Below are 26,295 nucleotides of genomic sequence, written 5' to 3'. Positions count from 1 at the left end.
CCAGGTTGTGGGGTGCCGGGAGGCTCAGGCACTTGTGGGGGGCCTGCCTGTGGGGTGCCCACCGGTTCCCCTTCCCCCAGCCCAGCCCGTGCAGAGCCAGCAGGGGCAGAGGGCCACGTACCCGCAGCTGGTCTCCAACAGGCTGTCGCCAACCTGCAGGGACGCCATGCCAAAGTCTGCGATCCGGATGTTGTTCTTCTCGTCCAGCAGGAGGTTTTCAGGTTTCAGATCCCTGTGGCTGGGGAGGAGGGCGGTGAGGCTGAACAGGGCCAGTCTCTGCCTTGAGCACCTCCCCACCCTGGAGACCCCCTGCCCAGAGCCCACTGCCTCTCCAAACGCCAATCACACAGAGGGGCCAATGGCAGCCCAGCCTGGTGATGTCATAGGCAGCCAATCAGAAGTCGCCTGCCTGGTCCGTTTGGCTCTGGCCTTTGGTCAGGCATCCCTGTTTCTCCTGCCATGCCCTCCTGCCCCCTGGCAGGCTCCTTGCTGCCCCCTCCTGCTCCCTAGCACACCTGCTCTAGCCTAGGCCAACCTAGGGCCCCCAGGCATGCATGGATGCAAGCAGTGGACCCTGGAAAGGCCGAGGGGCTCCCAGAGCCCTTGGGTGGGTGCCAGGCAGAAACCTTCCCAACACACTGCCCACTCAGGGGAAAGCGGGGGTGCTGGGGGGGTGCCAGGGGTTGATGTTCCTCGGGAGGGGGGAAGGGCAGCACCTGGTGTGGCACTGTGCGTTTGAGGGGCAGCTAAGGGGGGAGACGGTGCCCTTGAGGGGTAGACAATGGGGGGGACAGTGCGTTTGAGTACGGGCAGCTAATGGGGGGATGGTGCACCTCGGAATAGCACACTAGGGGGTGTAGTCCTTGGGGCACAGGGGCATCTGCGGTAGCACCCTGGGGGTTGGGGTCCCTGGGGAGTGGGGGCACCAGGGGTGGGGCTCACCATATGGAGTGGCTGTGGCAGAAGTCCAGCGCGGAGATGATCTGCCGGAAGAACTTCCGAGCCTCCTTAGGCGTCAGCCTCCCCTTCTTCACCAGGTAGTCGAAAAGCTCACCACCTGACACGTGTTCTAGCACCAGGTACCTGCAGGAGACGGGGCCACCAGTGCGCCCAGCTGTGGCTGCCAGCCGCCCCTCCTCATCCCAGGACCTCCCACAGCCACCTCCTGGCCAGCCTCTCTGCAGGCCGCCCCCATTCTCCCACTGGCTGGGGAGGCAGCTGAGAGGAGCCCTGACTACGGCAGATCTCAAACCATCTGGGTTCCTGGGGTGGGCCTCAAATGAGTCTGCAAGGAGCCTGGAGTCGGGTGGGGGAAGAGGGGCGGGTGAAGGGATGGGTCTGGGGGCAGAGCAGCGAGGGAGGGTTTGGAACCCGCAGGCTGAGTGGAGCAGGTGCTGGGGCCAAGGAGCAGTGCATGGAGTGGCCTCGGGGCTCTGCCCTGCCTGCTCTGGCCCTCACACCCTGGGGTTCCCTTGCACCTCAGTGCAAGGAGCAGGGAGCCGCATCCAGGGGCCCAGGGACCGTCTGGGCCACTGTGAGGGGGAGACAGGAGGTGTGAAGGCCATGGGGAGGGGGTGAGGAAAAGGTTGGTGTGGCCCTCCCCTTCCTACCCTGGCAGGCTCCCAGCACCCCCCAACATGGGGTCTCAGCCACATGGAGGGTCCTGAGGGGCTGGTTCCTGGTGAGAGGCCCGTGGGATGCTGGATGCAGCTGCCTGGGGGCCGCTCCGCCCAGGCTGAACCAGCTCCAGGGGGAGGCCTGTGAGGGTGGTGGCCCCAGGTGTGGCCGTGGTGATGTCGGGGGGCTGCACAGGACAAAGGGGTGGGGCCTTGGCACACGCTCAGAGCGGAGTGGGGACCGGGGGGACCGGCTGTCCCAGGAGCTGGTCTTGGCAGGAGTCGGGGGCCCAGTGTGGGGATGGGAGCAGAGGTCGTGGTGGTGAAGCTCCCACAGCAGAGGAAGGTGGTGGGGGCCACAGGGGGGGACTCTGGGCAGGGGGTGGCCAGGCCCAAGGCTCAGCATAGGCCACACGGTGTCCGGGGGCCGTGGGACAACACCCAGGGCCAGACCTCAGGAGAAGCCCCAAGCACAGCCGTACCCACCTCCTGGGCTCTTTCCTGTCCTTGGGCCTTGGCCTGCGGTGCCCGTCCCCCCCGCACTCGCCCACCCTCCCCTCCAAGAAGGCCTCCCCAGGACCCCACTACACCGGCACCATGTCACAGCGAGGAAGCCGTGGCCCTCGTCACAGTCCACCTCGCCAGCATCAGGGCCAGGACCGCCCCCGCCCCCCAGGCCTCTGGTGACAGTTTCTGTGTCCCTGCTCACAGTGGGGCAGGTGGGCTCCCCACACCCCACCCCGGGTTTCCTCTCCCCAGCTACACACGAGCTGGCCACCGGCACATGCTCCCCACGAGAATGCAGAAACCCAGGCCGGAGCAGAAGTCGCTGCCGGGGGAAGGGGAGTGGCTGGGTTCTGCCAGACCCTCAGCCAGCTCACCCTGAGGGCAGCCCCCAGCCCAGCCCTTTATGTTCCCTGCCCCCTCCATGCCTGATTCCTCAGAGACGCCCGGCTGGCATCACCTGGCAGGTCAGGATGCCGCCCGGGGACCAGCGAGGGTCAGGTGGGGCTCAAGGCCAGACAGCCCTCGGGCAGCAGCCCTCATCCACGGGAAAGCCCATCAGAGCGCACGAGGAGACCGCCCCGTGTGTGACCGCTGTGCCCGCTCCTAGGAGCTCCCTGAGGCTGGGTGTGGGGCGATGGGGTTCACAGCCAGGCATGCCTGGGACAGGGTGGGGATTTCTGCTGGCCTCGGCGGCTGTGGGGGTGACAGGGTCCAGGCAGGGCGGGAGCCTGCTGGCTGTGCCTCGTGTTGGGGAGCCTCAGGGATGGAGACATGGCTCAGTGGGGCTGGGGAAGTCCCGGGCAGAGGCCAGGAGGCTCAGCGTGGCCATGTGGGGAGGCCCAGGTGCTCCGGCCCCTTGCCCTGAAATGCCTAAGCCCCCTCCAGAAGGCCCTGTTCCCCCTTGCCGGCCTCAGGCTGGTGGCTCTGCAAGCCCCACAGAGCAGGTCTCTGGTCTGGTCAAGAAGCAGAGACCACAGCGGCCTGGGCTGAGACCCTACCCAGACAGTGTTCATGCTGGCAGGGCCAGGGCTGCTGGGGTGCAGTAGGCACCCCTGGTCTCCAGCCCCAGCACTCCCCAAGCCCCAGCCGCCTGCCCCTGCAGCGACAGCCCCCACCTCGGCCACCCCAGCTCTTCAGACCCAGCAATACCTACAAATATTTTTTGTTTTCATAAACGTCGTGCAGCTTTAGGACGTGGGGGTGCTCGATGAGCTTCAGGATCGCGATCTCCCGCTCCACCTAGATGGGAGAGACCAGAGCATGTCACGCTCGCAGGGCTGGGGCACTCTTCTCTCCCCACAGACGCCACCTTTGGTGCCAGCTGTGAGGGACGCAGGGATGTGGGTTGCTCAGCTGGGGCCCTGGCTAGTGGAGAGGGCAGAGGGCAGGGAGAGCCGCAGTGGAGGGAGCCCAGGCCCCAGGGCTGACAGCAGCCTGTAGGGCTGAGGACTGGGGTCCCCTGGAGCAGGAGGGTCCCTCCCCACCCTGCCCAGGAAGGCAGGCAGCCTGGGCCTCGGTGCTGCTCCTCTCCGTGAACCCAGCCTCAGGAATGGGGCCTCCCAGGCTCCCAGCCAGTCGGATGGAGGGCCCTTCCAGGCAGGCTGTGCCTGGGCTCCGTCCTTCCTCACGGTGGAGGTCTCACAGGAGGCGGCCTCACAGGAGGAGGGGCCGGGACAGGCTTCTGTGGGCTCAGGACTAGCACGAGGTGGGGGCAGGCGACCTGTGCGTGTGGGGCATAGAGTAGTTGTGCAGGCCGTGCTCAGGGCACGTGTCCCCGATCTACAGGCTCCCAGCTGGTACTGTCCCCAAGTGGGGAGGGCCCCAGGGAGGGACAGAAGTGACCCCGGAGGGCACCTGACTCAGGATACCCAGTCCTGTTCCGAGGTGAGGGCAGGGCCTCCTCCCTCAGACATGCAAGCCTGGCCACGGGCACCTGGTGCCCCGCCCAGCACAGAGGAGTTGCTGTGTCAGTGGTGGGGCCAGCCGAGGCCACGGCCTGGGGGACCCAGCACTCAGGAGCCAGGGTGGACGAAGCTTTGGGACTGGGGTCAGTCTTGTGATGGGGTCCCAGCCCTGGGGAGTTGGCCAGCCTGTCCCCAAGCCCTTCCCTCCCAGGCGAGCAACTGTGCCCGGCACTTGCAGGTGAGAGGGACACCTTCCCCTGCCCCGCATCTCCAGGCCCTCCTTCACTCGGGGCTCACAGGCACCTCCCAAATTCAGCATGGGACTCTCCCCAGCTACACCCTGTACTGGATCTCTCTGCCAGGCGCTGTCCTGGCCCCGTCACTCCTAGGGCCTCGGTTTCTCCTCCAAGGCAGGGTTGGACCCTGCCAGCCCCATCCAAGCAGCCCTCAGCAGCCCTTAACACCGCTCCTACCTCCCCATGGGGTCCCTGGGCCTTCCCAGTTTAGTCTGGTTAATTCCTCCACACCCCCCGCAGCTGAGGGTGCTCAACGTGTCAGGGTCCCCAACTGCCAGCAGCTTCCACAAGCCTCTCCTCTCTAGGCTACTCCCACTGGCCCCCGTCCCCGTGTCCTGCCCCACCCACAGCCCTGCACGAAAAGAAGTGAATGCAGGGGAAAGGAGGGCAGGGGGCTCAGCTGGCCCCGGTGCTGGGAGGGTCCCGCACTGCCAGCCCAGGTACCACTGTGGGCAGGACTGGGAGCAACTGGGAGCCACAGCCTCTGCCTCTACACCCAGGGTCAGGCTTCCCAGCAGCTAGGACAGCCCCATCCCCACTGAGAGGTGGGTCAGAGCCCAGGAGTCCTCCACCCAGGGGGCCTGCCCGGACCCCACGGTGACCAGACACTACCGCATGGAGCCGAGGAGGAGGGAGGCGGGGCTCCCCTCTGCTAAGCTAGGCCCTGGCAGGCGAGGGGTTGCTCTGAGGCAGGGGCCTCCTCTGGATTCTAGCTGGGGACACTGAGGCTCTGCCCGCTAGTACAGCAGGTCAGTGCAGCAACTCAACTGCCCAGCTTCGGCCAGTCCCCTCAGGGGTGCCCACTCTGCTTGGGGGCAGGAGAAAGGCAGGGCCAGAGGGGAGAAAGAAGAGCAGAGGTGCCCTGTCAGGGGGCCAGCAGGGGTGCGGCTGCCCAGGAGCCTGCAGGACCCCCACACTCAGCTCTGCAGGTCCCCACAACGCTGGCTCCCACCCGCTGTGCTATTCCCCGCCCTACCCCACCGCCAGCCCCGCCTCCCTCCCCGGCCCCGCCTCCTTCCCCCGGCCCCACCCCACTGCCAGCCCCGCCTCCCCCGGCCCCGCCTCCCTTCCCGGCCCCACCCCACCGCCAGCCCCGCCTCCCTCCCCAGCCCCACCTCCCTCCCCGGCCCCGCCCACCTTCATCAGCACAGACTCGCTCAGCTTCTCACGGTTGACGATCTTGATGGCCACCTTCTGGCAGGTGACACAGTGAACCCCAAGCTTCACCAGGCCTGCGGGAGAGAAGAAGCCTTGCTCAGACCCGCCCGGGAAGCCTGCAGCGAGCACCTGGCTGGACTCTGCAAGTGGGGAGCCTCCTCCCACATCCTGGACAGCAGCGGCCCCACCCACTCCAGGGCGGACTCGGCCCCGCCCCCTGGGTCGCTGTCCGGAACAGCTCAGTGCTGGCCTCGTGCTGCCCCCACAAAGCTGCGTCTTCCCTCCACGCCAGCCCTTTGGGCTTCTCGGGTCTCCGTGGCCCCCCTCGCCCTCTCCCCTGTCCCAGAGCACCCAAATCCCCTCCCTCTGGCCTTCAACCACCCTCAGCTGGGAGCCAGGGTACCCCCGAGGCCCCTGCATGGCCCAAGAAGGCCATCCCCCACACACCCTGCCCTGAGACCCCCACCCGCAGCCCTCTGCTGAGACCCCCACCCGCATCCCTCCTCTGCTGAGGTACTGCTCTGCATCTGAGCCCCGGCCCTGTCTTCACCCCAGGACACCAGGATGGTCCCCAGGTGGCTCCCTAGGCAGCACTGCCCTGGACCTCCGCGACCCTGCAGCCCCTTCCTTCCCAGACCTACCTAAAAGGCAGGCAGGGTGCTCTGGGAATGTGCCTCGGCTGGGCACATGGTCCTGGTCCCCCTCCCCGCCTCGGCCCACCTTCCCTTTCTCCTCTCCCCACTCTTTTCACAGCCAGGTACTTGCCCCTGCCCAGGACAGCCCGGCCACACCCCTGAGCCCCACCTGGCCCGACCTGTGGTCTTGACACTGGAGACGCGCCGGGCGCCCACAACCTGGGCCCTCTCCCACCATCAAAAGTCCCCAGGTACACTCACGGGCCCATTCCGTGTTGGGGCATGTTGGAATCGTGGGGCCCAGGTTATCACAAGGGACCCCACCTCCCAGGTGCGCCCAGACACCCAGAGCCTGCTCAGGTTATCACAGGGGACGCCACCTCCTAGGAGCGCCCAGACACCCAGAGCCTGCCCAGATTATCACAGGGGACGCCACCTCCTAGGAGCGCCCAGACACCCAGAGCCTGCCCAGGTTATCACAGGGGACGCCACCTCCTAGGTGCGCCCAGACACCCAGAGCCTGCCCAGGTTATCACAGGGGACGCCACCTCCTAGGTGCGCCCAGACACCCAGAGCCTGCCCAGGTTATCACAGGGGACGCCACCTCCTAGGTGCGCCCAGACACCCAGAGCCGGCTCAGGTTATCACAGGGGACGCCACCTCCTAGGAGCGCCCAGACACCCAGAGCCTGCTCAGGTTATCACAGGGGACGCCACCTCCTAGGAGCGCCCAGACACCCAGAGCCTGCTCAGGTTATCACAGGGGACGCCACCTCCTAGGAGCGCCCAGACACCCAGAGCCTGCTCAGGTTATCACAGGGGACGCCACCTCCTAGGAGCACCCAGACACCCAGAGCCTGGCTGGCATTCCCACTGGGCTTTAGTGGACGCCATCCTTCCGTGCACGTGCTGTGCTCAAATTTCACCCAGACTCGGCCTCACTCTGGAGACCCGCGGGACGTCACCGGTGTTTACTGACCATGTGGGTTTGCTCTGGGCTCCTTCCCTGTGCCCGTTTTCATACTGGTGCATGCACATGTGTGCATTTTCTTTTTTTTTTTTTTTTTTTTTTTTTTTTTTGAGACGGAGTCTCGCTCTGTCGCCCAGGCTGGAGTGCAGTGGCGCGATCTCTGCTCACTGCAAGCTCCGCCTCCCGGGTTCACGCCATTCTCCTGCCTCAGCCTCCCGAGTAGCTGGGACTACAGGCGCCCACCACCGCGCCCGGCTAATTTTTTGTATTTTTTAGTAGAGACGGGGTTTCACCGTGGTCTCGATCTCCTGACCTTGTGATCCGCCCGCCTCGGCCTCCCAAAGTGCTGGGATTACAGGCGTGAGCCACCGCGCCCGGCACATGTGTGCATTTTCTTACCAATTTGCAAGAGCCCTTTGATTTTTATGGGAAATTAATCCTTCATTCGTCTCACGTGTTAAGCATCCACTCCACCTGCCCCATCGGCTTTTAGCTTTGCTCTTTCTGTCGGTTTCATTTGTGTGGCATCACGCTCGGATATGGGTGAGCCCAGGCCGGGTGGGGGACCCAGGACCTTGCCGGAGACACGGGCTTCCCCAGAGGCAGGGGGAGCTGCAGGCCGGGCGGGGACTCAGGCTGGGCACAGAGGGGGGCGGCCTCCGCAGGGTGTGCTCAGGGAGGGGGAGCTGCCTCTCCCTGGCGGCCTTTGATCCAGCACAAGGCCTGTGATTCGCTTGGCCAGGGGAGCACTCAGGAGGGCCTGGCACCCTTCACCCATAATCCAGGGCAGCTGGAGGTGCCCACAGCGCAGCCCTCCCCAGGCATGAGGCTGGCCCAGGGCAGGGAGCACCTGCAGGAAGGACTCAGCCCCACATATGGAAAGAAGCAAGAGCTCAATGTCCTCCAAACATGGCTGCAAGGCTAAGGCGTGGTCCCTGACAACAGCCTCTGGTCTGAAGGCCATCGAGCTCCTAAAACCCCCCAGGACAAACTCCTGTGAGGATGCAGAGGCCAGGACAGAGGCTCCCAAAGAAGGGAAGAAATGACCCAGAGGTGCCTGCACAAGGCGCCCTCAAGAGACCCCTCAGGAGTGATCAGGAGACCCCAAAGGATGTAGGGCCCACACCCTGCCCCAGGGCATCATGAGGGCCGGGGTGAAGTAGGAGGGAGGCTGTGGTCAAAGTCCCCAAGGCCGCCGGGACAGCATTCCCAGGGAGGGTGGCCCTCGTGGTTCTGCATTTTCACAAAAGATGGCCCCACACAGGAGGTAAGTCATGAGGTCACAGCCACCAAGGGCACGGGGCAGCCATTAAACAGTGGCGAAACCTGATCAGACCACAGAAGATGCTCACCGCTGAGCACGGCAGGATGCTGTTTACAGAGCAGCAGGGCCCCGGGCAGGGACAGCACGTGTGGCCACATGCACAGACACGCACCTGTATGCATGCACACACACACACACGTGCACACACCCACATCCAGTGCACATGCCCACACACCGAGTGCACATACCCTGTGCACACACACCCGTGCACACACGCACACACCCAGGACACATACACCCATGCGCACACACGCCCAGCGCACACAAGCACCCAGTGCACACACCCCCAGTAACCCGTGTGCACATACAGTACACACGCCCGTACATACCCATGCATGTACACACGATTACACACCCCAGTGCACATGCACACACACCCACAGTGCACACACTCCCTGTCGTTCGCGCACACACACACCATTGTGCACACACATGTACAAACAGGCACACTCCCAGTGTGCGCACACACATCCTTGAATGACAGGAGCCAAAAGGTGTGGGGAGCACAGTCCGACCTCCAGAAAAGGAAAGAAAATGGGGACTGACAACGGGAGGGAGTGACAGCCACCTGGCCCAACTTCCCAGAAGCCGATATTGAAAGGACACTGCTGGGCCCATCACAAATCAGGACAGCCATGTCTCAGAGCACTGGCCTTGCTCCAGGCGCTGCTTTGAGGGGGGCCCCTTCACCCCCATTTCACAGATGAGGAAACTGGTTCCATTCCCTGCCAGCGCATGTGGCTCAGAAGGGCTGTGAGGACAGTGGACCATGTGGAACAAGACATTCCTGGCAAGCCCCCACCTTCCCAGAGGAAGTTCTGGAGGGGATGGAGCCACGGGGTGGGCCTGCCGCACCCACAGAGCCTGCCCACGTCCGTGAGGCTGGGGTCTGGGGGCTGCAGGTGGCAGGCGGCCTCTCGAACAGCAACGGAGTCACAGAGGAGCCACAGCCACCGAGAGCCTCCTGCCTGTGCTCAGGAGTCCCACCGTGGCTCAGGTAAAGGCAGCCAGGACGCAGCAGGCTGGGTGCAGGAGAGCCGTCCCCAGCTGCGTCCTGGAGCTCTGACTACTCCTCCTGCCTGCATCCTCTTTCACTTGCTGCCCCTATGCCTAGAAAGTCCTTTGCCCCTTACTGTACTCTGAAGACTCCTACACACTCCTCAGAACCCAGCACGGAGGTGGCCCCCGAGGTAAAGCTTCCCTGAGTCCCCAGGCAGCCCTCTGTGTCCTGGTCCCCCTCAGCTCCGGGGTTCTCTGAGCGGAATGTTTGGGTTGTGAGCAGTTTTGCCACTTTCTGGAGGCAGGGAGTGGGGAGTGTGCCATGAGAGGCCCTCCTGACTGGGCCGCAGCCTGGAGGATGGGGGACGGGAAGCCCAGGGCCACCCTTCATTATCCACCCCTGGAACTCCTGGCTTATTTTCCGATTGAGATTCCAGCTCTAATTACTGTCTTTACACAAACAGGCTTGGCCATTGAGAGGGAGGCCGTGCAGTGCCACAGATCACTGCCCAGGGCCCTGAGGAGGCGGGCGGCACGCAGCAGCCGGGGACAGCAGCTCACGCCAGAACCATTTCTGTGGGAGCGTGCGCTGGCGGGTGCCCAGTCTCCCTGTGCCCCCCACAGGGAAGGGCCCTGGCACGTGGAGCCCCAGGGCATCCCAGGGAAGCCACAGGTACGCCATGAGGTTGCTGGGCCTCAGGGAGCAGACTGGTGCGTTATCACGGGTGCCCTTGGGTGCTCCTGAGTCAGCCAGGAGAGTCAAAGGGAGCCCCGGCACCACCCTGTACATGGTCTCTGACCAGGCTGTCCAAGAAGTGAGGGGCCTTTTCCCGCCTGGGCCAGGCAAGGCAGCAAACAGCCCCTGCCCCTGCACTCCGCTACCCAGGAGGGCTGGCACTTTCTGGAGGGGCAGTGAGGGCTCAGTCCTGCAGCTCTGCCGGCAGCGCCCTGCCCCCAGGAAGCCTGTGGGGCTGTGGGGAGAGGGGATGGGGGGCTGCAGGCCCAGGAGCCAGGCGAGCCTCGGGCTGGACCGGCTGCTCTTTAGTTTGGGTAGGGCCCCTGGGGCAGGTGGCAGTGTTGGCACTGGGGGAGGACCCTCTGCAGCCCCCTCACCGCCCCGGCATGCGCCAGACCGAAGTTGTACAGCAGGTACGGGGACAGCCTGGGGTGCTGCCCCCCATCCCCCGCATGCAGACCCAGGGGGCTTCCCACCAGGCAGAGGGGTCCCATTTCATGAGGCCCTCCCCACCTGCACTTGGCTGAGGGATCCTGAGCTCCCTCCCAGCAGCCCTGCCACATCCTGACCGTGTCTGCACCCCCAGGCCCTCTCTGCTCCCCACCACGTGGCTGCTGGTCCGTCCGTTGCCCCCATTCCCGTTGCCAGCAACCACCTCCTGGAGGGGGGACACCTCACGGGTGGGAGTCACGCAGAGAAGACACGCGGCGCCTTCACCCAGGGCCTCTGCGAGTCCCTGGCACCCCAGGGCCTTCCCTGCACAACCCAGATTTGCTGGGACAGACCCAGGCTTGAGACCAAGCTTGCCAGGACTGGGCACCCCCCGAGGGCTACGTGCGTCCTCCCCAGTGTGTCCTGTTCTCCTGCAGAGTCTGAAAGGAATAAAGTGACAGTTCAAGCCTCTGCCTTCCCCTGGGATGGCCGTCTCGGGTATTCACACCTCACAGACCCAAGCCCAGCTGCCAGCAGAGCGCACCCCACCACGACACATCCCCAGTGCCCGCTGCCTGCCAGGCCTCCATCTAGGCCCTGATGGCCACGTGGCCCTGCCCATCCCACGCAGCTGGGCACCCAGAGCACCCGAGGCCTCACAGGGACTGGTGTGTGGTGTTTGCTTTCCTGAATGGATGCACACAGGCTAGGAGCCAGGAGCTGGCCCACCGTCTGGAGCGCTGGGTTTAGGGGGAAGGCTGGACAGGTGAGGTGTGCTCACCACGGCACCGCATAGAGCGGCAGAGTCTCAGCATCCAAGCCCTGCACCCGGGCAGTCGGGGGCCTGCCTCTCAGTGTCACGTGAGGGGATGCACTGGGGACCCGGCCGTGCCGTGCACAAGCCTCACGCACAGAGGAAACGGCTGTTTCCCTAACGACCTAGAGCAGCTGCACTCACTTCCCCAAGGCATGGAGGGAAGAGGCTTGGGGCTGCCAGGAGCCCGCTGGGCGGTGGAGACCTGGTGCTCAAGCCCCTACCCCCTTGGGTTCACCAGACAGCTTCCTGACTCAGTTTCTCTCCAGTGTGCGTTCCCACCTGTGCCCTGGCCCTGCTTCAGCCCTCCCCAGCCATGGGGCCCCAAGTCCACTCTCCAGAGGCCTGAGGCACCAGCCCCGGGGTGTCCTCCCAACGCCCTCCCCCACCCCACACCTCCTCCCATCTCCACAGTGCACACCCAGTGCCACGGCCTGGAGGACCACCTGGGGACACCGTTGGGTGTCTGTTACCCACCCTCAGAAGGGGGTGGGTTCCAAGAGAAAGGACGGGGACAGCTCATCTACCCAAAGACCAGTGGAGAGGACGCAGGGCAGGAGACGAGCTTTGGGGTGGGGGAGGGCGTGCGCGCGGGATGGGCTGCTGTCCTTGGTGCTGAACGCGGCCCCTGGCCCAGGCTGCCGGGAGGAAAAGTCCTGAGGAGTGGGGTCATTGGACAGGCCTGCCCTGGCCCCACCCCACCCAGGTGGCTCCCAGAGACCAGCACAGGCGACAACCTGCCCCATCGCTGTCACCAACCCGCGCCTCTGGGACCGAGTGGGCCTCATCCACAGACCACACGGACACCACAGCTTCCTCCTGGACTCTGGGGAGCTCAGGGGAGCCCAGTGGCCATGTCCTGCAGCAGTGCCCTGCAGGGCGTCCAGGTGCTGAGGACCCAAGGCCCCCACACAGCCTGTGGGACCCCCCAGGAAGTAGCCCTTCCAGCCCAGACTGCAGACCGGGCAGCCCTGGGTGACGCCTTCACCAGAGCCACCTGCCGAGCGGCTGGGACTGATGACCCGGGGAGCTGAGACTCCAAGTGCTGAGAGCGCCGGGACCAAACGGCCACGCAGCGCAGGACCATGAAGACGTCGGGCTTCCCATCCCAGGCCTCGGGGCGGCGCTCAGGACCAGGATCCAAGTCCCCACGCCTGGCAGGAACAGCCTCGCTGAGTGGGAAACACGTGGCCTCAGCAGCAGGGCCTTGGCGCCAATCCCACCGACCCCACAGTCTCTGACAAGGCCCCAGATTCTTCGCCCATGGAGGCAGGGAGAACACCTCTCTGGGCCCACGAGGTGCTGTGTGGAGCCCCAGGAAGGGGAAGCATGAAGCCCAGGGGGTCCTGCTCTCCCCCAGCATCCTGCCACCCTGCCAGCTGGTCCCAGGGAGCCCACCCTGCCAGCCGGTCCCAGGGAGCCCACCCTGCCAGCCGGTCCCAGGGAGCCCACCTGGCAGAGGCCCAGGTCCAGAGCCCCCATCTGTCTGAACAGAACCCCAGCAGGCTCCACAGGGCCCTGCCTGGCCCCCAGGACTCCCTCTGTCCAAGCGGTTCCAACGAGTCCTGAGCCTGGGCCTCCCAGGCCAGGATGGAGGGTGAAGCGTGGGAGGGACGGCCTGTTGGCTGGACGCAGATGGAGGGCGGGGCAGCAGGTGCGTAGCTGCCCCGTCCTGCCGGGACGCAAAGCAGTCCAGGTCCTGGTGAAGGGGTCCTGGACCTTTCTCCTTTAAATGTTGGGGGAGTTCCTGCCACTTGGGCCCACCGCAGTGAAGGGGTCCCTCACCTACCCCCAACTCCCACACTGGCTACAGAGCCCCCACTGTCTGCCTGGAGGGTCCCTCACCTACCCCCAACTCCCACACTGGCTACAGAGCCCCCACTGTCTGCCTGGAGGGATCATGAGGGCAGGTGGGGGCCACCTCACCAGGACACCTTGTCCCTACCTGGCTCTCCCTGCCCTTCTTCCTCTTGCCCCCACACTCAGACCCACCCAGTGCTGGGGCACCCCCCGCATGAAGCAGTGGCGGGTGAGGGCCTGGCAGGTGGACACCCAGCAGACTTCCCTCCACCTGGCCGGCAGGACCTGCTGTCACTCCAGGGGGATGTTGGGGCTCCCTGGGGCTCACGGAGCAGCTCTGGAGGCCACGGGGACACCGAGGGGTCCACCAGGTCCCACATCACAGCTGGAGAATGTGGAGGTAGAATGGCGGCCCCATGTGTGTCCCAATGCCTGGGGTGCATGAATGTGACCTGACTTGGAAAAACAGCTTCTGCAGAGGTTTCTAAGTTATGGATCTCAACATAGCATCGCTGGGGATCTGGGGTGGACGCTGACCCAACAACCAGCCTTCCTATCAAAGACCGAGGAAAAAGCGGCTGGGGACACAGCGGGGGGCCACGTGAGGGTGAAAGCAAGACGGTGGGGGGCACTTCTGCAGGCCCAGGGGGCACCGGGAACGCCCAGCGGGGGAAGCTTGGGGCACGGGGATCGCCCAGCAGGGAAGGCTTGGGGCAGGGCTTCCTTGAGGTCTCGGAAGAGCCGGCCCACCCCGGACCTTGGACTTCCCGCCTCCAGAACGTGAAAGAACATGTCTGCTGTTCGTGGAGCCCTGGGGAGCTCGCGAGTGCCGCCCGCCCTCACACGACTGTCCGTGGGCACAGTCCTTCATCAGGAACCTCCTAAGGCATCTCGAATTCCAGGACCGCTGTGGCCGCAGCACGCCCCTGCCCCTCTCACGGTCTCGGAACTTCCCACGCACACTCTCCATGGGCCTGAACCTGGCCAGAGGCCTCAGCTCCTAACTGAAGGCTCTGCACAGAAGCATTTACGAGGTCTCGGACCAACCCCCAATCTCAAGATCTCAAGACACTAAGGACAGGACTCAGGGGAGGGTCCCCAGTTCTGATGTCTCTGAAGCCTGGACGGCCATGACCCCAACGTCTCCACCGCGCCCTCCACGAGGCACCGCGCCCCCCACGAGGCACCGGGTCCCCCCGCGAGGCACCGCGCCCCCACGAGGTACAGCCCTTGGGGAGGTCCTGGGTTCAGGGCCCTGGAGGTACCTGGACATCGACCCTCCGGGCTGCTCTCTGGCCAAGCTAAGGCTCCCAAGCTGCACTGCCCTCCCCTCGAGCCTTGCAAAGCTCTGTTCCCTTTCCCAGGAGGGGACGCAGACACCTCAGGAGCTCAGAAACCCAGGTCTGCGAGACCTTCCATCCTCCTGACACCGCATCACCAGGTTGGGACTGGCTGTGGAGCTTCCTGGGCAGGCAGTGGCCCCCACCTGGGGCCAGCACAAGCTTCATCTCCGTCACCCCCCGGTCCTGGCTTGGGGAGTGGACATGGCACTGGGAGACTCTGAAGGGAGCGTGTCCAGTTCCCCACAGGCAGCCGAGCCTTGGGCGGTCAGACCTGCATGCCTGTGGGGGTCTCCAGAGCTCGTCCAGCACCATGGACAGGACTGCCAGAGTGGAGTGTCCTCGCAAGCAGGTCTTCAGCACCTCGGAGGCCCTATCCGGGCCACACGCTTGTCGAGGTCACCCAGGGGCACTGCGGTCAGCCATGCATCCTGGGGGTGTGGGCACCACAGCAACTGCAAACTCAGGAGGTGCACAGGCCCCTCTGCACCGTCCCCACAGCTCCTCACTCGCCAGGGCCCACCACAGAGCCTCCTGCACCCTGAGCCAGCCTCGGCCCCATAAGCTGCTCCCCTTGTGGCCAGCACACCTCCCCCAGCGATACAGGGACCCCCACCCTTCCCCAGAGCACCCCATGGGTGGCACACGGCAGACAGGGTGGAGGAGAGGCTGGAGGAGGGCAGGCCCCACCTGGGACTCTGTGCACACACAGGGCACCAAATGGCTCAGGTGGGGGCTGGGGACTGTGAGCTGCAATGAGGCCTGGCCAACCCCTGCCCCCCAATCTGCTTGGCTCACCCCTGATCACCCATCTGCATGCTCCCGTCGGGGGCCCACAGCTGGGGCTGGGCTGGGCTCTCACCCGACACACAGTTGGCTCTGACCCCGCCTCGAATACACCCGATGATGCGGCAGAGGCGCACCCTCCCCCCACCTGGCACCCCAACCTCAGGCTAGACCCCCAGCAGGCCCAGTGACACCCCCAGCCTGCCCGCCCCCGCCCCCACCTGCCCCATCCTCTCTCGGGCCCTGATCAGGCCACCGTGCTCACATCTCAGGCAGAGACCCCGGTGCTGGGCCGGCAGGTTTGCTCCCCAGGCTGGGGGTCCCCCCACCTGCCCCGAGAGGGGCCTCTGAAGTTGCCGCAGACATTGAAGCCTCGTTCCTTCATTAGCGCCCAGGTCTCTGCTCCCCGACCCTTCGCCTCCTCAGTCTGGAGGCATCCAGGCTCTATGCACCCCCACCCCGCACGCCCACAGTAACAGCCCTGACACAGGGGCCGGGGCAGGGGCCGGGGCAGGGACAGGAAGGAGCCAGGCCCTCAGCACATCCTCAGAACATCAATAGATCCCACAGAATCCGCCGCCCACCAGCGCCAGGCGCAGAGGGAGGGGCGGCGCATCTCTTGGGAGACAACTGCTCACGTTGGAAGGAACCTCTCCAGTTAAACTCATGCCGCCCTGAAGCATTTCACACGCACTGCAGCCGCTCCGCTGCCTCCGCCTGGCTCCCACCTCTTAACCCAGCACCCAAACAAAAGGTGGGATGCGGCTCCCACTGGAAACCAGAGAGTGGAGAAGGAAGCAGCTTCCCAGCCCTAGGCTGTTCCAGGACCCAGGTCCCTGCCAAGCAGAGGCGGGCATCTGTGCAGCCCGAGATGGGCAAGGGTGGGCTGGAGCCAGGGCCAGACTGCAGACGCCTGCCTCCCTCCCTGGTGTGACCCTGGGCGTGCCCAGCCTCAGGGGTCTCCTGACACCCCCTCCTGGGAAGTGAAGATTAAATGAGAGCCCCTACACTGTCCCTCCCCTCCAAAGCACAGCCTCGGGCTGCACCAGGAAGAGGCCCAGGGTCGGCCAAGCCAGGAGCCCACAGGCAGCCCAAAGATCTGAACGCTGAAGATCTGAGGACATTGCCGTGAGCGTCCCAAACCCCTCTCTGCTCTGCACCCAAATGAAAGATGCTGGTGGGAGGCCCCAGGCAGGCTCCAGGGTTGAGACCTACTTGTCAGCACCCAGCCAGAGGGCCGAGGGGGCCCTGGGGGGTCCCTGGGGGGCACAGACGCCCTCCCCATGAAAGGCTCAAGCCGGGCTCTTAAAGTCAGGTGGAAAAGCAGGGAGTTGCACCTGCTGGACGCCACACGGAGGCTGAGCCCCCGGGACTGCCAGCCTCACCGAGAGCTGAGGACAGGAGTGACCAGAGGACTCCCCCAGGCAGGCCCCGAAGAGGGAGACAGCCGGCGAGGAGGCTGCAGGGAGGAGGTGTGTCCCCAGGGGACAGCCCAGGCAGTGGAGGAAGAGGCTGGAGCTGGGGACCAAGGGGGTGCAGACAGGACTTGGGGGAGCCACAGGTCCAGGCAGGGCCTGCATGGAGGAGCCCAGGCCCAGGCTGGCGGACCTCATGCTCACCTGTTAAACCTTCCTGAATTAAACAAGAGGGAGCCTGGCCATGACGGGGGAACCTCAAAACATTCAAGAACCTTCTAGAAGCAGGCAGGCAGAGGAGGCGGAGGGTGGGCCTGGGCCTGCCTGTCTCCAGGGGACTTGGGAAACTGAAAGTGTCTGTGTCAGCCTGAGTGCAGGGCAGGCCGTGGGCTGCAGACACCCCGGAGCACCTGCCAAGGGTGTGCACAGGTCGGGGGCAGCCCCGGCCGGCCTCTCCCCTCTCTGGGCCAACAGGAGGGATAGTCGGGGTCACGCCCAGCAGAGTGGGGGCTGGCCCTGCAGCAAAATCTGTCTCATCCTGACAAGGCTGCCCCACTCCCTGCCCATTAGGCCATCACACACACACACGCACACACGCGCACACACGCACACACACAGGTACACACATGCACACTCACATGCGTGTACAGACACCAAGCCCCCGGGCAGAGGCCCTGCCTTCCAGAGACTCAGACAAGACAATGTTCCCTCTTAACCAAGAGAGAGGCGGCTCCGCACTCAACCAGGCTTCCTTTGAGACTAATGACCACGTGCCTGGGTGTGGGAGAAGGTGCGGAGCCTGGAGCTGAAGCAGCAGCACTGGCCCTCATTAAATGAATATTTCAAACATTCTTGTTTCTGTTTTTATCAAGATAGAATCTGATTCTGTTGCCCAGGTTGGAGTGCCGTGGCACAATCTCAGCTCACTGCAACCTCCGCCTTCCAGGTTCAAGTGATTCTCCTGCCTCAGCCTCCTGAGCAGCTGGGATTACAGGTGTGTGCCACCACCACACCCAGCTTATTTTTGTATTTTTAGTAGAGACAGGGTTTCACCATGTTGGCCAGGACGATCTCGAACTCCTGACCCCAAGTGATCCACCCGCTTTGGCCTCCCAAAGTGCTCGGAAAACAGGCGTGAGCCACCATGTCTGGCCAAAACAAATATTTCAAAAATTCTGTTGATTGCACCAATGTGCTAGGATTTAATGAGTGATTGCATCTATAAACAAGGTCTACAAAAACAACTAAGAAACATAAAAATGCTCTAAGACATAAAAAATAATAACTGCTAGAATAAGAAACTATTTAAGGACTGAAAAAATGAGAAAATACCCAGCAGAGCAGAACAAGATAACAGAAAGACACAGAGAGGCCACCAACCCAACAGCTCAGTGCTCGGAGCTGCCTGAGCAGCCAGCAGCTGGAAACACCACCCAAGAGGGAATCATGTCCCAGGGCCCACAAACACAGCTGAGCGAAGGCCTCCTGGTGCCCAGACTCACACCTGACACGCACCTGCAGAGCCCAAACACAGCTGAGCGAAGGCCTCCTGGTGCCCAGACTCACACCTGACATGCACCTGCAGAGCCCAAACACAGTTGAGCGAAGGCCTCCCGGTGCCCAGACTCACACCTGACACACACCTGTAATGAGGAGCTCCCAGACACTTGCTGCTTTCAATCAATCAATCGATCAATCAGTCAATCAATCAGGTATTCACTGAGCTTCTATTAGTGACAGGCACTTACGGCACTACAGAAAAAAAAAAAGAAACAACTTCCCTACCCAGGGATTCAGGCCCTTGGATATGTGTTACAGCTGAACAGAAATTTGCTGGCAGGCCCCCAGTCCCAGCCCAGCTGAAGTCCTGTTTGGATCTGGCTGAGCAGCCCCCCACAAGCCCAACACAAGCAGGGAGCCCCTCCGGGATGATGGCTCCTACTTCAGTCTGAACTGCTGCTCCAAATAAACAACATACAGCATCCTACAAAATGTTATGGCGTATGCAAAGAAGTGGGGAAATGGGACCCCTCTCAAGAGAAGAAACAGCCAACAGAAGTAGGACACAGGTGACCCACCCTCAAGAGAAGAAACAGCCAACAGAAGCAGGACACAGGTGACCCACCCTCAAGAGAAGCAGCAGCCAACAGAAGCAGGACACAGTGTGACCCAGTCTCAAGAGAAGAAACAGCCAACAGAAGCAGGACACAGTGTGACCCAGTCTCAAAAGAAACAGCCAACAGAAGCAGGACACAGGTGACCCACCCTCAAGAGAAGCAGCAGCCAACAGAAGCAGGACACAGGTGACCCAGTCTCAAGAGAAGAAACAGCCAACAGAAGCAGGACACAGGTGACCCACCCTCAAGAGAAGCAGCAGCCAACAGAAGCAGGACACAGTGTGACCCAGTCTCAAGAGAAGAAACAGCCAACAGAAGCAGGACACAGGTGACCCACCCTCAAGAGAAGCAGCAGCCAACAGAAGCAGGACACAGGTGACCCACCCTCAAGAGAAGCAGCAGCCAACAGAAGCAGGACACAGGTGACCCACCCTCAAGAGAAGCAGCAGCCAACAGAAGCAGGACACAGGTGACCCAGTCTCAAGAGAAGAAACAGCCAACAGAAGCAGGACACAGGTGACCCACCCTCAAGAGAAGCAGCAGCCAACAGAAGCAGGACACAGTGTGACCCAGTCTCAAGAGAAGAAACAGCCAACAGAAGCAGGACACAGGTGACCCACCCTCAAGAGAAGCAGCAGCCAACAGAAGCAGGACACAGGTGACCCACCCTCAAGAGAAGCAGCAGCCAACAGAAGCAGGACACAGGTGACCCACCCTCAAGAGAAGCAGCAGCCAACAGAAGCAGGACACAGGTGACCCAGTCTCAAGAGAAGAAACAGCCAACAGAAGCAGGACACAGGTGACCCACCCTCAAGAGAAGCAGCAGCCAACAGAAGCAGGACACAGGTGACCCAGTCTCAAGAGAAGAAACAGCCAACAGAAGCAGGACACAGGTGACCCACCCTCAAGAGAAGCAGCAGCCAACAGAAGCAGGACACAGTGTGACCCAGTCTCAAGAGAAGAAACAGCCAACAGAAGCAGGACACAGGTGACCCACCCTCAAGAGAAGCAGCAGCCAACAGAAGCAGGACACAGGTGACCCACCCTCAAGAGAAGAAACAGCCAACAGAAGCAGGACACAGTGTGACCCAGTCTCAAGAGAAGAAACAGCCAACAGAAGCAGGACACAGGTGACCCACCCTCAAGAGAAGCAGCAGCCAACAGAAGCAGGACACAGTGTGACCCAGTCTCAAGAGAAGAAACAGCCAACAGAAGCAGGACACAGGTGACCCACCCTCAAGAGAAGAAACAGCCAACAGAAGCAGGACACAGGTGACCCAAATGTTAGAATTTTCACAAAAGGGTAAGGTAATACCATACATATGAACAGTGACCTCAATGACCAGCCAGCAGAAACTATCCTGACAAGCACCAGAGCAAAAGAGGGAGGTGGAGACCTCACAGCATGTCAGGCGCCTGCAGGTCCGTCCTATAGTCTAAGACACTTGTTCCTGGAGTCCCTCAAAACAGGAAAGAGCAAATAGGGAAGAGGACACATTTTATTTTTATTTTTTTCTGAAATGGAGTCTTGCTTTATCCCCCAGGCTGGAGTGCAGTGGCGCAATCTCGGCTCCCGCAACTTCCGCCTTCCTGGTTTAAGCAATTCTCCCACCTCAGCCTCCCGAGTGGCTGGGATTACTGGTGCCTACCACCACGCCTGGCTAATTTTTGTATTTTTAGTAGAGATGGGGTTTCACCACGTTGGCCAGGCTGGTCTCAAACTCCTGACTCATGATCCGCCCTCCCTGACCTCCCGAAGTGTTGAGATTACAGGCATGAGCCACCACACCCGGCTGAAGAGGGCAAACTTAAACAAAAATGAAGAATTTCCCCCAATGTGCTAAATACATCAGTCTGTGTATCCACAGGGCTCACTGAACCTCAAGCAGGACAGACACCTGGAGGAACACACCAAGGTGGGTCACTGCGAAACTCACAAAACCAAAGGATAAAGAGAAAACCTCAAAATCAGCCAGAGACGAGCATCACACGCAGGGCCTTGGTGGCGGCTGCCTCTCACCAGCAGAGGACCATGGTGTAGCACCTGCTAAGCACTTGAAGGAACCCAGAATTCTACACCCAGCAAAAGTATCCTCCAAAACCGAGGCTAAATACCACCATCGGCAGTTGAAGGAAAGCTGGGGGAACGTGTTGGACACGACGTGTGGGAAGCTCTTCAGCCCGAGGGAGCTGAGCCTGGGCCACAGCCTCAGGCAGGGGTGACGGGCACCGGGAAGGGAGCACATGAGCCTAAAAACCTGTTTTCACAAGAGCATCTCTAGAAGACTGACTCTGCCAAACAGTGGATGGCATCGCAGAGGTGCCACCCAGGAAACAGAACGCTCAATGCTGTGGTCACGTCCTCACGGGCATCACACTCTGTGCTCGTGAGACCCTCCGGCCTCAGGACCCTCCAGACTCTTAATAGTTACTGACAAAATCAAAGTGCTTTGGTTTGTGTGTTTTTATCTGCCAACATTATTGTACTTGAAATTAAAACAGAAATTTTATAATCACATCCCTCCCCTTCCCCCTCCCTTTGCCCTAGATCGGGTGGTCCCAGGCCCTGGCCATTGCAGAGGTCCCCATGAACCAGGTGAGCCCTGGGGTTGCCGGGAGCAATAATGGTTTAGCTTGCCTGGTTCCAGTTCCCACTGGCAATGGATCTTGAAACTCTCAACTTTTCCCAGTCTGAAAAACCTACATCACAGAACAGAACTGCCAGGGGCACTCACCTGCCCAAAGCTAGGAGCTCCGGCCTTTACCACAGCTGCCCTCCCAGGGGACAGTGGCCGAGGAGGCCATGGTGGAGCCTGTGCAACAGAAGGGGCAGCCACTCCAAGTCCTCCACCGGGACCACCCTGTGGGCAGCGAGCAGGTAACAGGCTCCTCCAAGCCAACGCATTCTACAAAGTGAGGGACCCGAGGGGGCGAGGCATACCCCAGGCAGGCAGGGGTGCCAGTCATCCAGTGGGCACCAGGCTGCCTTTGCTGTGGGGCCTTAGAAAACCCAAATGAGGGCCAGGCACAGTGGCTCACGCCTGTAATCCCAGCACTTTGGGAGGCCAAGGCGGGAGGATCATGAGGTCAGGAGATCAAGACCATCCTGGCTAACACGGTGAAACCCCGTCTCTACTAAAAATACAAAAAATTAGCCAGGTTTGGTGTCGGGCGCCTGTAGTCCCAGCTACTCGGGAGGCTGAGGCAGGAGAATGGCGTGAACCGGGGAGGCAGAGGTTGCAGTGAGCCGAGATCATGCCACTGCACTCCAGCCTGGGCGACAGAGCGAGACTCCGTTTCAAAAAAAAAAAAAAGGAGGCCGACTAAAACTAGGTCCAATGAGAAAGTCTGGCAGCTCCTCAAAGTTAAACACAAGCCAGGTGCAGTGGCTCAAGCCTGTAATCTTAGCACGTTGGGAAGCTGGTGGGAGGATCGCTTGAGCCCAGGAGGCCAAGGCTGCAATGAGCCAGAATTGAATCGCTGCACTCCAGCCCAGGCAACAGAGTGAGACCCTGTCTCTAAAAAATAAATGAACTAATTTTTTTAAAAAGGTAAAGACAGAATTACCACTCCCAGGTCTAGGCTCCCAGGAACTGAGCTCAGGGACCCGAGCGGGTACACACACACAGGTCCACAGCGCACCACTCCTGAGAGCCACGAGGTGGAGGCAGCCACGCATCCACGGCAGATGACGGGCGAACAATGTGGTCTGGTCAACACAGGGAAGCGCATTCAGCCTCAAAAGGAAGAAAACCCCAACAGGGATGGCAGCAGATATGGCCCTGAGGACATTCTGCTGCGTGAACGAAGCCAGACGCAGACGGACGCACAGCCTGGGACCCACGTCTGTGACGTGTCCAGAAACGGAAGGCAGGCCACGCTCCCACGGATGGAGGAGGGGCAAGAGGACACAATGGTGCAGGGTCCCGCAGGGTGGAATGTTCTGGAACTAGACAATGGTGGCCACGCAGCACGGTGAATGCGCGGTCCCTGAATTGTACACTTCCATATGGTTAATTTTATATTACGCGAATTTCATTTTAAAAATTCAGTCTACTTTTTATCACCCTACACTAAACAATGTCAGTGATAAAATATCTGCCATTTCCAAAACACAAATCTTCCTTGGCCTAAGTTCCAAAGAATTGCTGCTTTTGAAGCTGCACCTTAGCACGCTCTGAGGTTCCTTAGCGTCTAATGAACGCTGCTTTCCACACACAAGCTCATCCTGGGATCCCAGTGATGCGAACTCTGCAGAGGGAAGTTCCCAGCATCCTGAGATCCCTGGAGCACACTGTGGGGCAGTGGCATCCCCAGCCTCCGACTGCCACGGGGCACGGAGACAGCTGTCCAGGTGGAGAAGCAGCCTGGTCACTCCCAGGCCGTCCTCCTCCTGCCCGGCCTCTGGAGATTCCATTTGCATGTAGAATTTTAAACAATGGAACAATGGCAACTTTGGGGTGTGGTATTTTTGACCAACACAAATCTTAGTCCATACAGGACAATTTGAATCTCTTTATATTTGAAGGTAAACGCTTCCTTTTAAATCAACAAACAATTGTTTTTAAACTAAGGACAGATGGAGAAAATGCAGTTATTTATCCCTGGGAATCACATGACTGTTTCCAAGTCTGGCTACAGTAAGGCGTGTGAGGAAGCGGCCTGCGCCGCGTGTCCAGTGTGGGAGGCAGCCCATTCTCCTCGGGGCGGAAGGCAGGGCCGGGCGCTGTGGCTGCCCACCACTGTGGAGCAGCAGCCGCCCACCTGTCCTCGCCTGAGCTTCAGCCCCTCAGGCTGCTCCTTGGCTCTGGGGCCACTGATGGCCCCAGAGATGGCAGGAGGGGCTGATGGAGTGGGGGTGCCAGGCCCCACCACCCCAGGCTCAGTTCAGGCCCCTCTTCTTGGTTTCCCCATTCTGCCCAGGGCCTGCTGCGGACCTGTGGTCAGGGTCAGTGGGTGGTGGGCAGTGCAGGGCGCCCAGGCCACGTGGCTCAGCTCCAGGCACACAGACCCCAGACGCCCATGCCCACTTCCTTCCTGGCGTGGGGAAGTCCTGCTGGGGAGCTGGGTGCCAAGGCCCATGTGGGCTGTGGGGCTCCCAGGGCAGAAGGCCAGGGCACAGCCTGGGCAGAGGGCCCCCTCCTCCCACAGAGATACCACTGCCAGGGCCCTCGGGGCTGGACAGAGACAGCTCAGGCCCTGTAGAAGCCCCCGAGAGGGATGGGTCTCCCTCCGTGGTCCTGGGGCCCTGCCTCTGCGAGTCTCCTAGTGGCCCCTGCAAGGGGCTGCAGGGTGGGAGAAGTGGGCCAGAGGCAGGGTCCCCCGGGCTGACCCCAGTGGACAGTGAGGTCAGGGCACACCACCCCGAGGGGCTGTTCTGAGGGGCCATCCCCAGGGGCCACGTGGGAGGCAGAAGCCCCCAGGGGAGCTCACGGCCGCTAGACTTCCGGTTGGCTCCAACCAGAGATCCTGGCTCAGGTCTGAGCTGGCGCCATGAGATGGGGAGAGACCCACCCCAGCCCCCGCCCAGCCCCATCCGCCCCAGGAATGGCGGTGCTGAACGTGGGCTCCTAACACGTGAAGAAGGTGGCCTGGGGTGCTGGGGGCAGCACCTGCAGTGAGCCCCACCCGTCCACCCCTCAGGCCTGCAGCAGTCAGGGAGGCTGTGCACGGTGGGGGGCCATGGGCGGTCCCGCCCCCCGGCAGTGACTGCCAAGACTGTGCCCTGGGCCAGAGACCCGATGGGCCTGGGACGCGGGGTTGCCATGTGCGGCCAGGGCAGAGACCCGATGGGCCTGGGTCATGCGGTTGCCGTGCGTGGCCGGGGCAGAGACCCGATGGGCCTGGGTCGCGCGGTTGCCGTGCACGGTCGGGGCAGAGACCAGATGGGCCTAGGACGCAGGGTTGCTGTGAGTGGCCCGGGCAGAGACCCGACGGGCCTGGGACGCGGGTTTGCCGTGCGCGGCCGGGGGAGAGACCAGATAGGCCCGAGACGCGGAGTTGCTCTGGGTGGCCGGGGCAGAGACCCGATGGGCCTGGGACGCGGGATTGCCGTGCGCGGCCGGGGCAGAGACCCGACAGGCCTGGGACGCGGAGCTGCTCTGGGTGGCCGGGGCAGAGACCCGATGGGCCTGGGACACGGAGTCGCTCTGGGTGGCCGGGGCACCGCTGCCCACTCCCAGCAAGCAAGAGGATCCCATCTGGGCTGCAGCTGCCATATCTGACCCCCCAGCCACCGTCCCTGGCTCAGGAAAGGTTTTCCCATGAACACCCCAGCTCCGCTGGGCCCCTCCCACCACTGAACCCCTCCCCCCAGCCCCACCCTGTCCCGCATTTTCCCATTTTCCGAGGGCACCTGCTCCCTTGGCCCTGCCGACCAAAGAGCTCAGACTCCTCCCACCACACTGCTGCTAAGGCCGTGAGCGAGGACACGTTCCCCACAGGACAGCACAGCACAGGGGCTGAGCTCTTTTGGGGAGGGCGAGACGAGGGCCGGGATGCCAAGCCAGGCTGGTGGACAGAAGCCTCCACACACGGGGGCAGGCAGCACCAGCGCGGGAATCCGCACAGCTGGCCCTCCCGGCAGGTGCAGCCCACCAGGTGCTGGCGAGGTGCCCCGTCCCTGCTATGGGGGCTGCATCCCTCACGTGTGAGCACACTCCTCCCCTGAGCACGCGTGTGAGTGCACAGGGGCCCTGGCCAGCCAGGAAGCACGGCACACACCTGCTGAGCTGGGCTGCGGGCAGAGCCAGGTCTGGCCTTGTGGTGGCGCGGCTGGAGCAGCTGTGGGCCGGGAGTGTGGCCAGCTGGCACTCTGTGATCGGCAGCCCCTCCCCTGCCCACCGCTGGGCCAGACCTGGGCTCTCTTGGGGAGCAGAGGAAGGGTGGGGTGCAGGGCCGGCAGGGAGGTGCCCATCGGCTGGGGTGGCCCTCAGGGCTCACAGGGTGAGGCTAGTGCCCAAACTAGGGCCAGATAGGGCAGAACTGGGCCCCCCGCTCCGGCCCCTTTCCTGCTGCTCTGGCCCAGGAGCAAGGCTGTGAGGAAGGAAGCTCAGAGCACATCCAGAGCCCACTCGCCCCTCAGCAAGGCTGGCTCAGTGGCCGGGGAGGAGGAACCCAGCCAGCCTGAGGCTGCAGCCCCCCGCTCAGGCCGCTGAGGATCCCCAGCTGGTCTCCAAACCTGGGCTGCCTCCTCCAAAGCCCGCCCCCTCCTCCTTCCTGCCAAATCTCCATCTGTTGCCATGGTGACGGAGCAGAAAAGGCAGACGCACGGCTGCTCTCTCCGCCCCTGCTCCTGCCCCCCTCAGCGGGGCCCTGGGCGGGAGCCCCCACCCCAGCCAGCAAGGGCCCTGGCCTCTGAGACCGGGGAAACACCCACCTTCTGCACAAAAGGGCCGTCACAGGCCCTCCTACCAAGTGGCTGCCAAACCTCCTCCTCAGGCCACGG

General features: G+C 62.4%; 1 protein-coding gene and 1 long non-coding RNA gene across 28 annotated transcripts in view; one reads left to right on the top strand and one right to left on the bottom strand.

Moving 5' to 3' along the window:
- BRSK2 (BR serine/threonine kinase 2) overlaps positions 1-26,295 on the bottom strand; it is a 68,624-nt gene that overhangs the window by 20,257 nt on the left and 22,072 nt on the right. For 19 of the 27 annotated variants that reach the window (XR_006692404.3, XR_006692406.3, XR_006692405.3 and 16 more), the window contains exons 2-5: positions 5,461-5,555; positions 3,277-3,362; positions 943-1,083; positions 122-238 (exon numbers count right to left, since the gene is read on the bottom strand). Coding sequence is in view for 18 of the 27 variants with exons in the window: in XM_074012796.1 (XP_073868897.1) it covers positions 122-238; positions 943-1,083; positions 3,277-3,362; positions 5,461-5,555 (439 nt within the window). In the remaining 9 variants the exon portion in view is untranslated. Of the gene's footprint in view, positions 1-121; positions 239-942; positions 1,084-3,272; positions 3,363-5,460; positions 5,556-26,295 lie in introns of those variants that run through there. The other 8 variants (XR_012422891.1, XR_012422892.1, XM_074012799.1 and 5 more) reach the window with 1 other exon arrangement.
- Positions 9,269-10,001, top strand: LOC123568825 (uncharacterized). Its single transcript, XR_010580710.2, has 3 exons — positions 9,269-9,406; positions 9,524-9,599; positions 9,873-10,001. It is a non-coding gene; the product is annotated as an uncharacterized lncRNA (long non-coding RNA).

The sequence above is a fragment of the Macaca fascicularis genome, chromosome 14, assembly GCF_037993035.2.
Source record: "Macaca fascicularis isolate 582-1 chromosome 14, T2T-MFA8v1.1".
Taxonomy (NCBI): domain Eukaryota; kingdom Metazoa; phylum Chordata; class Mammalia; order Primates; family Cercopithecidae; genus Macaca; species Macaca fascicularis.
This window is presented reverse-complemented; position numbering and strand designations above follow the sequence as displayed.